This window comes from Pararge aegeria, chromosome 22 (assembly GCF_905163445.1).
Source record: "Pararge aegeria chromosome 22, ilParAegt1.1, whole genome shotgun sequence".
Taxonomy (NCBI): domain Eukaryota; kingdom Metazoa; phylum Arthropoda; class Insecta; order Lepidoptera; family Nymphalidae; genus Pararge; species Pararge aegeria.
In genome coordinates this window covers 14,814,149-14,828,954 of record NC_053201.1, presented here as the reverse complement: position 1 = coordinate 14,828,954, position 14,806 = coordinate 14,814,149, and the positions used below count along the sequence as shown (strand labels likewise).

The window sequence follows — 14,806 nt, the reverse complement described above, 5'->3', positions numbered from 1 at the left end:
ACCCAGTAGCGTTGCGCATGAAGCGGTTTTGGAGAGTCTGGAATCTCTTATATGCGGAGGGAGGGCGAAACGCGAAGGCGACGCTCGCATATGACATGATGGGGCGGACACAGGTTTTATAGAGTGTCACTTTATGACGAAGTGACAACTTGCTACGTCTGTTTAACATGGGGTAGAGTCTACCGAGAACGAAGGCAGCCTTGTTACGGGCTGCGCTAATGTGATCTGCGAAGTTAAAGCGACTGTCAAAAGTTACACCCAAGTACTTGGCTGTCTTTTGCCACGGTATAGGACGGTTGAATAAGTTAAGGTCCCTTTTGTCCCTGAGGTCAGGGCGGGCTCGTCCAGTGAAAAGCACTGCTGTGCTTTTATCCGGATTCACCTCTATCCTCCATTGGCGAAACCAAGCGCCTAAGCGCTCGATGGCCTTTTGGAGGCGGGATATGATGCGAGGTATGGTTCGGTATGTTGTATAGAGGGCGGTGTCATCCGCAAATTGGGCTAGCTCTACGTAGGGGCTCTTTGGTATGTCGCTAGTGTAAAGCGCGTATAGGAGGGGTGATAGAACAGAGCCCTGAGGGACTCCGGCTCGTATGGGTCTGGTAGATGACAGAGTGCCATCTATCCGGTAACGGAAGGTGCGATCGCTCAGGTAGTCTCTTAGCAGTTGCAAGATTCTGTCTGGGATGCCCTGGTCGTGAAGCTTATATATTAAGCCCGCATGCCAAACCTTGTCGAAAGCTTTGGCTACGTCGAAGAATACTGCTCCTGTGAGCAGCGGGTATCTTTTTTCAAAGAGACCTCTGGATATGTGCTCCGTCAGGCGGTGCACTTGGTGGATGCTAGAGTGTTTGGCTCGAAAGCCGAATTGCTCGTCGTTGAGAAGCTTTTTTGCTTCTACGATGGCTTTGAGTCGGGCCAGTATAATTCTCTCATAAACCTTTGCTAAGGAGTTGAGTAGACTAATCGGGCGGTAGCTGGTAGGGAGATTGGCGGGTTTGCCAGGTTTGCGTATACCTATAACTATTGCCTCTTTCCACTCCTTGGGGAAAGAGCATCCTGCCAGAAGGGCGTTGAATATTAGTACCAGTAGGTAAAATAGTTGTGGGGGGAGGCATTTTAATGCTTTATTGGTGATGTTGTCGGGACCGGGTGCTTTCTTTGAGTGCAGCTTGTTGACAATCGCTTGGACCTCGTCGACGGAGGTGGGAGCTATAGGGTCGCTGTCGGGAGACGGGATACCAAGGCTACCAAGTTTACTATTGACTAGCCTAACATGGTCGGGATCTATAGACACATTGCTCGGAGTGCATTGGGATTCTATTGTGTCTGCGAGGCATTCGGCCTTATCCGAATCTTCGAAGGCGGGTGGGAGATTTGGGCGTAAGAGCGGAGGGGTGGCTGAGATTTGGTCGGCTTTGAGAGCTCTCGCTAGGCCATAGTACGCAGTATGGGATGGCGTGAGCTCCCCTAGCTTTCTGTCCCATGAGTCGCTCCTCAGAATATCAAGGCGAGCCCTGAGTTTTCTTTGGAGTTTCCAGAGTTTCCTCCGGTTGTCGTCAGTCGGGTAACGGGCATGGGCTCTAGCTTGGGCATTTTTACGTGTCAGCAGCTGTCGGACATCCGCCGGCAATTCTCTACGACCTAAGTCGTTGGGAATTGTACGGGAACAGTCCTTCAGTGACTCACTAATGTGCTTCACAAAATGAGATACCGCACATTTGGCATCTTCTACTGAGTCTATAAATTCAGGGATTTCGGACAGGTGCACAGATTCGAGCGTCTTGAGTCTGTCTGTCAGACTTTTCCAGTCTACGATGGTTTTGGTCGAAACGGGAGTATCGGCTGGGGGTCCTAGCTGGAGTAGGACGGGACGATGGTCGGAGCTAAGCTCGTGTAGCACTTCTAAAGAATGCACATGGAGTGCGACGTTCTTTAGAATAGCTATGTCCAGTACGTCTGGTCTGTCGTTTGAGTTATTTTTAAACGGGTAGCGAGTGGGTTCGTCCGGGGCTAAGATATCAAAGCTTAGGTCGGGACAGAGGTTGTACAGTCTGTATAGTTGTCGTCCTCGTGTATTTAAGGCAAGGGAATTCCAGCTGGTATGTTTGGCGTTAAGATCTCCGCATAAGATGACGGAGCCGCCTAGAGCTAGAAGTGCACGGAAATCACTTTCCAGCAAGTCTTTAGAGGGAGAGAGGTATACAGATGCTATGATGACCGACGTATGGCCGGTCATACTGACCTGACAAAGGGATGCTTCTATGTTGATTAAGTCGGGAGGTTCGAGAGGAGTACAGTGAAGAGACCTTTTAAAATATATTAAAGTGCCACCCAAAACGGAGTGGGATCTGTCGTTTCTAATAACGTTATAATTTGATATTTTAGGCGTACGATTGCAAGGTTTAAGGAAGGTCTCTTGCACTAGGAATATGTCTAGTTGGCGTGCACAGGCAAATTCTCTAACTTCGTTAATCTGTTGGATAAGGCCGTTTGCATTGAAAAACGCGATTTCAAATAAAATCCGGTTTCAAGGGCCAAATGTACGGTCCGCTCCCGAACTATAATAAAAATCAAATCAAAAAATATTCATCCAGTTCACAGAGTCGAAAATAACAAATAGAAATTGGTACCATCCTAGTAAGTCACTAGTATTACCAGTAGCACTTGTGGCTGGCGGCCCCTCTTCCATAACGTAATAGGTACAATTGAAACAAATACCTATGTAGTACCTTAATGTGTAGTATTAATTTAAAGTTAAACAGGTTTACCAAGCTTAATGCAACATCTAAAATATAATCATCATCATCATCAATTCCACCAATTGACGTACACTGCTGGACATAGGTCTCTTGTAGGGGTAAAAGATAGATTTACAAAACTACACCCTATACATAGTACTCCTGAAGTGTGCATGTAACGTGCAGTCAAGTAAATATTCTCTCACATAACCTTGGAAAACATTCATAAAGCCTTGTTTGCCGAGTCAACGTTTCATTATGTATTTGCATAATTCTTACGTGAAGTACGCGAGCGTCAGCGACTACCCGCACGTCACGTGTGGGCTCAACGCTGTTTGCTACCGAACCGCCGCAATCTGGTTTAATTTATCATTATCTTAAATATCATGCATGATGTGTACTGTCACGCACACAATACTTTTCCTTTTTTATGTACCAGGTTGGATATTTCAGTGGGTCAAAATTCATGTACAGAAAATTCTAAATAATTGTTTTTTAATAAAATTATTTATTCCAAGATACATGTAAAATTGGTACATACAAACAAAAGAAAACTTAAAATAATTATTAAATACAAAAGTTAACATTAAAAAAAAGTCTTAGCAGCAGTGCTATTCAGATTCTGAATCAGTTAAAGGTTTAACGCCTTCTATGAAATCACCGCATGGTCCAGTGGTGCTGCCGCGACACGAAATTGTGCAACGTCTTTTGCTTGTTGAGGGTCCGGGTTCAGGGCTTCCTCGGTTGCAGTTGTCATCATCATCATCTTCATAACCATCATCAGAATCATCGTCTTCGGAACTATCATCGACGCGAATTATAAATTGCTCGGTAAGTAAATCAACCACATGGTCACTCTTGACGTACTCTTCTTCTATATCTTTTACCTTTTTACATATTTTTCCCCATTCCTGGGCACCCATTAAGGATACTTTTTCTTTGATAAGTTTGGTACATTCTTGTAAATTCCATTTAACATTTTTGCTAGCTATGGGGTTGAGGTCTGGATGGTAAGGCGGTAATCTCAATATGCTATGGTTTGCTTCTGCTAAAATTTGATCTATTGAAAAAGTTTTAAATCTTTCTTTATTAGCTTTTATCAAGTTGTACAATTGTGGCTTGAGCATTGTTGAATCATATTGTATGCCTTTATCAGTTAGCCAATTCTGCATATCGGCTTTTTTGGTATTGGAGGACGGTGCTAAATCCCATTGTTTATTGTGGTATGAAGCGTTGTCGACAACCACTACAGAATTGGGTGGTAGGTTGGGAATTAATTGTGTCCTAAGCCATTTTTCATAATTCACGTAATTCATGTTGTCGTGATAGTCCCCTGTTTTGGTGCCGGCTTTAAAAGTTAATAAAGCATTTGGTATAAACCCAGCTTCAGATCCTGCGTGGACTATCACGACTCGTTGTCCTTGAGAAATGGGTTTTTTTAGTCCTTCCGTAGGGCCATCGCTCCAGGCTTTGGTTGTTGAGTGCGATGAATCTACGTAGGATTCATCTGTGTAAACAATGGGTCTTCCTTCTTGTCGATATTTTCTTATTTTACTTAAATATTCAATGCGTTGTAATCGGATATTCGATGTTTCTATTAGTAATTTACGGTTGTTTTCTGTTTTTTTCCAGCGAAATCCTAACTCCTTTACAATTACACGAAGACTTGTTTCTGACCCTTTAAAGTTTATATCTTCCTCAAGTTTCTTTTTTAGTTTCCCAATGGTGGGAAGTTCATTATTCGTCTTGTGAAAATTGTGTATACATCTTTTTATAATACCTTGGTCAAAATTATCAATATTCGTAACTGGTTTAGCTCTGGGACGTTTTTTTCCAGGTGTTCTGAAAGTAATTAGCAAATCGGAACTCTTGGCTTGATTTGCGATATTTTTTACAGTTCCAATTGAAGTCTTAGTGGCCTCCGATGTCCGTTTTTGAATTTTAGCTAATTTACTGACTACACAATTTAATTTAGAAACAGTTTCCGTTTTCATTACCTGCATAGTCTGTATAGTTTGGTTATTCTCCGACTGACTGAGTAAAGAAGCAACTTCCTCAATCTGACTTCGAATTTGCTTCAGTGAATCGACACATTCGTCAGCTTCTTTCTTTAAAAAGCAATTCACGTCATATATCATTTTCCGTGCTTGCCTTTTTAAAACAATGTTTTTTTTACGCATTTTCAAATCACTTTTTAATATTTAACAAAAAAAACTTAACTGACAAACTTAAACAAACAAACTCAACAAATAGTAACAATCGACAACAATAAACAATTAACGAAAATAGCAATTCACTTGTGAACGTGATTGTACAACAGGAGTGCGCGGTACGTCGTATCGATGCGAGAGGCAGGGAACGACTGGAGCGCCAATCAGAGCACCGCGTGCGCCTACACACCCGCCCCACACCCCGCTAATTGCCCGTTGATACCCAATTTCTGATTTCTGCGCAATAACGGTCAAAGCCAAACTCTCGCCGCGCGTACTGTACAATGATTGAATGCATGAGTACCAGGGCTACTGATATTATAAATGATAAAGTTTGTGAGGATGGATGTATGGATGGATGGTTATAAGTGTTGGTGGATGGTATTAGTGTTTATTTTACTATGGTTTTCTGTAAATTGGCTGAAATATAAAGATGTTTTCTAAAGATGTCACATCAACTTAGAATTTTAATGGCGTACGCCGCGAAAATGATTGATGATACATAAAAATTAAGTACTACATGTTTAAAGTAACCGTGATTAACTACAAAAGAATCCGCGAGGCTATACCTATGTCTAACTGTTATGGTTAAGTCACAATAACTGCTTTTTTTATAATTTTTCTTTCAAAACACGGGTATAATCTGAAGATGTTGACATTCCTATCATGATATAAAATAGTTTTGTAAACATTAATTTTGATTATATACCTGCAAATTCCTTTTTAAAGTATTTTAATTGAATCTATCGGTAAGAAGTTGCGACGGGTATAGAATCGCCAAAAGCAAGAAAAATGCAGCGGGCCGCCCGGCCGCGAATTATATAGTTTGAAATAAAACTAAACCTGTTAGGCAGCGCTGCAGTTCGTTTCTAGGTGTTTTAAAGATATTAAAACTTCTAATAACCGAGTCGGTGCAGACAAAGTTGCGTGGGTCAGCTACTAGCTGAACTATGATAAAACCTAAATGTGTAATATATATTTATTTATTTATTAGTTTTTCAAGGGAAACAAACAGTACCTACTATTACACAAAAGTAATGCCGTATTTTTATATCACATAAACAAATGAAGTTTCCACAACTTAGTTATAAGTACAAATACGATAACATTAATCACAATTGCTTAGGAATAAGTACCTACCAAGGGAAAATTATACAAAAAAAAATTCAATTAAAACAAAGAAGAAAAACAAAACTTTAAATGCCGTAATCAATTTCCTAAAAGTGCCAATTTTGACATGAAAAATGTCCGTCTCACAAAATTTGCTGTTACTTTCAGCATTGCACGCACGAGGTAAAAAGTTATTTGCCGAATACCTTGTCTTCCATCTAGCCCACGCAAAGGGAGGTTTACGCCTTGCATTTAACCTACGACATGCAAAATCGATATTAGAAGAAGTGAACAACTAAAAAGCAAGAAATAACTTTATTCTACGACTAGAGGACCTGCGCGACTTCGTCCGCGAATGAGTCAACTTCAAAAAGTAGTCGTATGTTCTCGCGGACTGTTTATAGGACTTTAAAGAAAAAATTCCGATATACTTACCACATATTTCCGTCGTTTGGCGTAACTTTTACCGTTCACGCATCGCACGCATCGTAATCTCTCAAAAAAGATATTTTTCGTCGGAGCGTGATGTTATACATCCCTAATTATACTACTAATCCAAAAAAAACCGAAATCGAAACAGCATTTTCTGAGATTAGCGCGTTCAATCAAACAAACTCAAAAGCTTCATAATATTTCAAGTACACCAATCAAAAAAGCCACGCCAATCTAAAACTCCGTTGCGCGGATTTTGAAAGACAAATGCGGAAAAAATAGCGATGCTATCCTGTAGGAGCTGTTTGGTTTTCCGGGATAAAACGAAGCCTATGAGCTATTCCAGGATGGTGCGCATGCATTCGAGGTTATCTGTGAAGAGTTATGTCCTTTATCTCCGACAATATTTATTAGATCTTCATTAAAATTAGACAATACATGCTTAATAGTATAATACACTTTCAAATAAAAAAATAATTATTACAATCGATTGAAATTTAACGGAGGTATGAAGTAAAATTGATAAAAAATGTCATCCCATTTACCGGAAGAAACTTACTGTTTAACGGGATAAAAAGTATCCTATATGTTGACTCGGAATATTAGCTACAACTATACCAAATTTTATTTGAATCCGTTCAGTAGTTTTCTCTTAATGCCCGGACAGACGGACAGACAAAAATTAAATAAAAATCAGTTTTGGACTCAGTATCGATTATAAAGCATCCCCCGGTCAAAACTTTCAAAATACATTAAATGTACAGAAATCTTCCAGCTACAGACTTATTATAAGTATAGATATTTACTTAGTATAGGTACTCAGTATTATTTACATTTTACTTGACATAGGCTTGTTGTAGAAAATATTTATTTCTAGTTGTTTAACAAAGTCGGTTTTTTATTGACAACTTTTTTTTAAAATAAAATCACTGGTAAGTCGCGTTGACTTAGTCAAGTAATGGCTGCCGCAAACTCGTCCACCCTGTTTGCTCATCCGGAATGTACTAACGCGTTCTCCAAACATAGCATGCCCTGTTTGATTGTGTTTTGTGTTTGTGACATTCAGCCAGCGTGTGGACGGGCTATGACAATGCATAATACACGTACCGAAGTCGGTTTTGTATTATTTAAGACTTATTATTCAAATATTTCCGTGAGATGAGAGTGTTTGGTGAATTAGTCACGGTGACACCTGTGGCTTGCACGCGGGTACGATTGTCCACTCGGCCGCGCGTCCTCGGAGTCTGGCTCCGCAACAAGAGCAGTCGTGACTGAATGAAATGTTGTTATATCTACACCAAACAAAAGTACATAAAAATATAAAAAAACATTGACATCACCACCTCAACACATAGAGAACTCTTCCACGCGAACAAATGAACTAGGTACCTCTTACTGAGAGTAGATACCAAGTATTAGCCTGATAGCCCAGTCATATTAGGTAAAAAAAGGGGTCAACCTCGGAATGAAAGATAATAAGCTGCAAATTGGTATGAACCTTTGTTTTGTCATTCTAAATGTTGTCTCAAAAGTCACAATCGTTATCGTGTCCGCGTCTTAAGATATTCAAGGTCAAAGGTCACAAAAATCGGTTTTTCGCGAATATCTGGCTTCCTATCGGTTGAATGAGATTTGCATTTATTATAAAAGTTGTAGGCTATAAAATTCCCTACAACTTTTGTTTAAACTTTTTTTTCATACGACCAACCGTTTTGAAGGTAGAGCGCGAAGTGCACATCGTACAGTCATATACGGCCTAATGCAAGGTCAAGCGTGAGTTATGGTTATCAGTACGTTATAAAGTCAATTATTTACTTGGAAATTATAATTATTAAACAATGCCTATTATTTATGTACTAACTATTAATTATTTATATTTAATTAAAGTAAGGGCCGCCGTACACGGACTGCTCGAGCAGTTAGCGGCTGAGTGAAATACACGGACCGCTCGAGCGGTCGGCGTCGACTGCTTGAGCTGTCGGTTGTTGACTGCTCGAGCTACGACTCAACTGCTCGAGCAGTTGATTTTCTACCACAGTCGAGTCATGGATTCTGACGAGGAAGCACTGCTTTTGCTGCTCCTGCTCAGGCGGAGACGACGGCGGCGACGTCAAAAGAGAAAATTTTGGGTTCATCCAATTTTGCAATTAAGAGAACAACGTGGACAATTCCATCATTTGTTTATGGAACTTAGAAGTGATGAAGAAAAATTTTTCAACTATTTTAGAATGTCAAAGTCTTCGTTTGATGAATTGTATAATATACTAAAGTCTCACATTAAACGGGAAGACACAATTATGAGGAGAAGTATCGAACCTGAAGAAAGACTAGCAGTAACATTGAGGTAAGAAAAATATATAGTAATTATTAAAATTTTTATTCATTAAAAATATTGGAAATTACATCATCGGACATTACAGAACATGATGAAAGGTCTTCAAATTGAGAATTTTGGTCATCAGCCATTGATGTAGAGGGGCCGGTTGCTGATCTAGAGGGACCAGGCACTGATGTAGAGGTAGAGGGGCCAGTATTATAACCCCATGGTCCACGATAATCATTAAACGATGAATATCCCCTGTCACCATAACTCGAAGGATATGTGTGATTTGTCATCCCTTTAAAGTATTTCACTACGTTAAGTATTTCGGTCTTAGCATCTAATTTATAATGCTCATTAATTTTTTTGAATTCGCCAACTAATGATAGTAAAAACAATTTATCTTCATCTTCATTATCAATGCGCGAATTCTGCGTTTTTTCATCTAAACGTTTGGATAATTTTTCAATTAAGACGTTCTCATCTGTGATTTTAGTAGTTAATTTTCTTTTGTTTCTTTCTCTGGGTATTTTATTTTGACCATTTTCGGTTTCTCCGGACGTAATTTCAGTGTGCTCACTCTCTTGTAAACTATTTGTTTTGTCGGGTCTATCTTCTATTATTGCCTTTAAAAAAGACATCTGCTGATAATATGCATATGGCCGAATGTTGAGGGCTGCTGAACCACTCTTTGGTTTAATTTTTTTAGCATATCTGGTGTATCCATCTCTTAATGTTTTCCATTTTTTCTGTATTAACATGGCTGTAACAACAAAAAAATATAAGTTAGTATAATTGATTGATTTATAAATATGTTTTACAGGTATTTGGCAACTGGATGTACATTTATGGATTTGCAATATAGTTTTAGAATAGCATCAACAACAATAGGTAAGATAGTGAGGGATGTTTGCAGAAATATATGGATACATATGAAGGATATGTGTATGGAACAACTAACTAAAGATAAATGGAAAGACATAATAAATGGTTTCAAAAAAAATGCTCAGTTTCCGAACTGCCTCGGTGCCGTTGATGGCAAACATATTAGAATAATACAACCCGCGCAAAGTGGATCGTCATATTATAACTATAAAAATTATTTTTCGATAATACTTCTAGCAGTATGTGATAGTAATCATATGTTCACTTTCGTGGATATAGGCTCATATGGAAGGCACGCTGACTCGACTATTTTCGAAGAGAGTTGTCTATATAAAATGTTACAAGAAAAAAAGTTAAATATACCTCCACCTTCTGCAATATCACAAAATGGACCGTTATTACCGAATGTGTTTATTGGGGATGAAGCGTTTAGCTTGCAGGAAAATTTAATGCGTCCATATGGTGGCAAGAATTTACCAGAGAAAAAAAAAATTTTTAACTATCGGTTATCACGTGCGAGGCGATATATTGAATGCACGTTTGGCATATTAGCTAATAAATGGCGGATCTTTCATAGACCACTCAACGTCAACGTTGATTTCGCAGTGGATATAGTAAAATCATCGTGTGTTCTTCACAACTACGTAAAACAACGAGATGGAAATAAATTTGAGGATACGTTTGAGGGTCTTCCTTATTCTATAATACATTCAACCCAGCAAGTTCGTCCAGGTGGACCTATGTTAACAACAATCCGTGAAGAATTTGCTAATTACTTTGTGAGCGAAGAAGGCAAACTAGATTGGCAATGGAATATGATATAAATCAAAAGGGCGCCGTCCGTATAACATAGCCTCTGTATTCTTTTAAATATTAAAAATATAATAAGAAGCAAAACAACTATTATATTGTTACCAGTCTGTTTTTTAATAATAAATAAAATAATAAATGTGTGTGTTAAATGACTGACTTTTTTACTTACCGATTTGATTTTTTTCTTCAACTGGTTTTTCATCAAAGTTCTCAATTACTTGGGCACAAATAATTGCCCATGCATTGTTCTTCTTTATTTTGTCGCTGTGTTCCTTAAGTTTATAGTTCCAAATAAGTTCTTGCGTTTTAATTGCGCTAATAAGGGCATCACTATCGCACACGCCCTCCATGTTCAAAAAACAGCCGGCAAATGAGAAAACAGACGCCGCGAGGCCGCAAAGGGCGGGGGGGAGAGGGAAGTCGGAGAGCTGTCGACTGCTCTAGCGCAGTCAACGGCTCGAGCAGTCGGTGTATGCCTCGCAACCGCTCGCGAGCGGTCGACGGCACGATGGAATTTCATCATGCAGTTGACGGCTTGAAGCGGTCGCGACTGCTCGAGCAGTCGTGTGTACGGCAGCGAATGAATGACTATAGTTCACTGCGCGGTCGCGGCTTTAAGCAGTCGGTCTCAACTGCTTGAAGCAGTCCGTGTACGGCGGCCCTAAGTAACTTGATTATTTATATATAATTATTCATATTTAACTATTTAAGTATAAAATATTATTAATTCTGGATTATATATTTTAGTTTTATTTTAAGTTAACACGACATTATATATCTTTTCTTTAAAACGCGTAAATTTCTCAATACTTATATACCTGGAAATACTTGTCCCTACCCTATGCCCTTTTCTATTCATTGCCGGGACAGATGTTCTATAGTATTCAAGGCCACTCTCTCCACTTTGTATGAGTCAAGATTATTCGTTAGTTTGAAATTGTACCGTTGCAACTACGGACGTACGGTTTTAAGAGCTATGGCTGATTTGTGTTTTATATGTGATAAGAAACTTTCAGAAGGTGTTTCTGTGAATGTCGTACGTGGTTTACAAACTTTAAAAACTGCAAGTATTGAAAGAAATGATGGACATATAGACTATTTAAATACTTTAAGTTCTGTAAATGTGCATTCCGAGTGTCGAAAAGTGTACACGAGTAAAAATGTTATTATTGCATCAAAACGACGCACAGATGAGAGTGAACCTTCAACGTCAAGTGCACCTCGTAAAAAACGAAATGAAGTCTTTGATTTTGGAAAGTTATGCTTATTTTGTGGCCAAGAAGCTGATGAAATAGCAGAAAAGAAAAAAAAATTAAAGTATAGACGGACAATAAGTAATGTAAGTACTCTTGCATTCAAAGACAACGTAATTAAGAGAGCAGAAGAACGAAACGATTCCTTAGGAGAATTAGTAAAGGAACGTATATATTACGAGTATGATTTGATCGCTGCTGAAGCAAAGTATCATACTATTTGCTATACCAACTTTTTAACCCGAGTACCATCTGCAGATAAAAAGCCTCGCCAAGATGATCAAGTCACTCAAGCAATGAAGGAGATTTTTTATTATATAGAAAATAATGAAGATTCTCAATTTACTTTGAAAGAACTTAAAGATGCCCCTACGGAATACATACCTGACGATAAGACAATTATTACAAAATTACAACAAAAGTATTTAACTGATATAATAATCACAAAAAAAATTGGATCATTTACAATTATATCTTTCCGTGATACACAGCTTAACGTATTATCAAAAGCTTGGTACGAAAATAAAAAAAGTACTCCTGTAGAAGAACGTCTACGGATTGTAGAAGCTGCTGCGGCTATTATTAGGGAAGACATCAGATCATCTGTAGTTGAAACAAAAACGTATCCACCTCCGAATAAAATGCTAGATTGTATTAATGAAGAAATACCAAAAACATTATCACATTTTTTGGAAGAAATGATATTAAAAAATAGAAAAGGACAAGTAGATCATTTAAAAACGAAATGCACATCTATTAGCCACGCAATAATGGCTTCGATACGAGAACGTTCATTTTCATCACAGCTACTGTTGGGCCTTTCCGTATTTCTTCACAGAAGATATGGGTCTAAAAAATTGTTGGATGTTTTATCATCTTTAGGATTTGCTGCATCATATAGTAATACCATACAGTATGAAGTTTCATCAGTTTACCATCCACAACCTCGTATTTTACCATCAGAGTCTGGTGCGTTGGTACAATATGTTGGAGACAATGCAGATATTAATGTCAGTACTCTTGACGGTAATAATACTCTTCACGTTATGGGAATGATAAAAATAATTACTCCGAAAGATGCTGTAATTTATGATGATCGCATAAAAAAATGTACAACTAAACCGAGTGCAAAAGAGTTAGCAGCAATATCACATGTATCTCTTTTAGCATATGAAAAGCCAGTTGTACCTGGGTACAGCAAGATTCAAGTCCAAAATCTACATGATGATCAAGTACTGATTGAAAAAAAAATTAATGCAGTTGATTTGTTGTGGTTATACGGAAAATGGAAGAATCTTTCACCGTTGCCAGGGTGGAATGGCTATCTTCAACAACTTACGAAAAATAATCAAAATTTTTCAACTTCTCAGGTTATATTTCTACCTTTCATTGATCATCCTGCCAGTAATTTAGACACAATTTATACAACTTTACATAGTGCTATAAATATTGCCAAGTCACATCAACAAAAAACGTGCATAATTACATTTGATCAGCCCCTGTACTCAAAAGCACGTGAAATGGTTGCTGCGTCAGATGCAAACTCAGACTTGTCTAAAACAGTTGTCAAACTTGGAGGATTTCATATGCTCATGTCTTTTCTTGGATGCATAGGACATGTAATGGACGGTAGTGGTCTCAAGGAAGCTTTAAGTAAAATATATGCTACAAATTCGGTCGACAAAATGTTGAATGGTCACGCTTATGCAAGAAGTATCAGAGGCCATATATTATTACGACTTGCATTATCAATAAAGATTTTTGAAGAGATGAAAATTGAAAATTGTGTGTTAGATGAGTTAATTGAACAGATAACTAGTCGCGATGTTTCCTACGAAGATGTTGAAGGATGTACGAGCAGCTCCAACTCGTTAATTGATCAATTTCAGGATAAACTAAAAGAATTAAAAGCTCGAGGTCCCACGGCACAGTTATGGGTGCAATATTTTGAAATGGTATCAATAGCCCTAGATTTCATTCGCGCTGAAAGGCTGGGACTTTTTCAAGAACATTTGGATGCAGTGCGAAAAATGCTGCCCTATTTTCATGCTGGTGGTCATTTCCTATATGCGAAATCAGCTCATTTGTATCTTCAAGATATGTTAAAACTTGAGGAGACAATGGATCAACAGGCTTTTGAGAACTTTAAAAACGGATTCTTTACTGTAAAACGAACAGAAAAATTCAATTCTGGTACATGGACAGACATGGTAATCGAGCAAAGTCTGATGAAATCTATGAAGACAGAAGGAGGAGTATCTCGAGGCCGAAGTACACAAGAAAGTGTTCTATGTAAGTGGGTATATGCTATGTATGCCACGAATACAATTTGTGAAGAAATTGAACGGTTTTGTAACATTTCTTTAGATTCTGTGGACCAACATGTTGATGCTAGAGATTCACGAATAAAAAGGGATGATACTGATGTAAATGAACTGGTTGGTTGGTTTACGCTTCATAATCCCTTTCCAAATACGAATCAGTTGGTATCCTTAGCTTCAGGAATCGTTGGAAATGACCAAATTAATTGTCACCGAGCCCATGAAATCGGATTGCAATCTATGGTAAAGATAACTGGTTTGAACTTCAACGAAATAAAGTTAAAACGCGTCGATAAGGTTTTACCGCTTTCAGCCATTAACAAATCTGTCAAAATTAATGATTGTAAAGTTTCTATAGATCCAATGTTACTTTTCCAGAGAATAACTGTAAGCAAAAAATTTGAAAGTAATTTACAAGAATATCTTCAGTATGAACTAAGCCCGTATCCGACATCTTTATTTGATAGTAATGGCATGAGAAAAACCACGAAAGCAACATTATATGACAATATGATGCCTGTCGTTATCGATCTTGATGAAAATAATGTAACATACATCATCGATGGTGGATTTCTTCTGCATCGCGTCGTATGGAGCAAAGACGATACTTTCTCTATTATTTTAAATAAGTACATTAAATATTTACAAACACATTATGGCTCAGCAATTGTTGTTGTATTTGACGGATATTCGGACTATAGTAAAAATATTAAAGCACTGG

The 14,806-nt window shown here is 38.2% G+C and overlaps 2 protein-coding genes across 2 annotated transcripts; one reads left to right on the top strand and one right to left on the bottom strand.

Moving 5' to 3' along the window:
• Window positions 1-8,386: 8,386 nt before the first annotated feature.
• Window positions 8,387-10,682, top strand: LOC120633763 (protein ALP1-like). Its single transcript, XM_039904100.1, has 2 exons — window positions 8,387-8,837; window positions 9,637-10,682. Exons 1-2 carry the CDS (start codon window positions 8,539-8,541, stop codon window positions 10,520-10,522), a joined length of 1,185 nt encoding a protein of 394 aa, XP_039760034.1. The 5' UTR covers window positions 8,387-8,538; the 3' UTR covers window positions 10,523-10,682.
• Window positions 8,852-10,875, bottom strand: LOC120633764. The gene is made up of 2 exons (XM_039904101.1): window positions 10,681-10,875; window positions 8,852-9,576 (listed from the first exon to the last, which is right to left on the bottom strand). Exons 1-2 carry the CDS (start codon window positions 10,859-10,861, stop codon window positions 8,870-8,872), a joined length of 888 nt encoding a protein of 295 aa, XP_039760035.1. The 5' UTR covers window positions 10,862-10,875; the 3' UTR covers window positions 8,852-8,869.
• Between the last annotated feature and the right edge of the window lie 3,931 nt (window positions 10,876-14,806).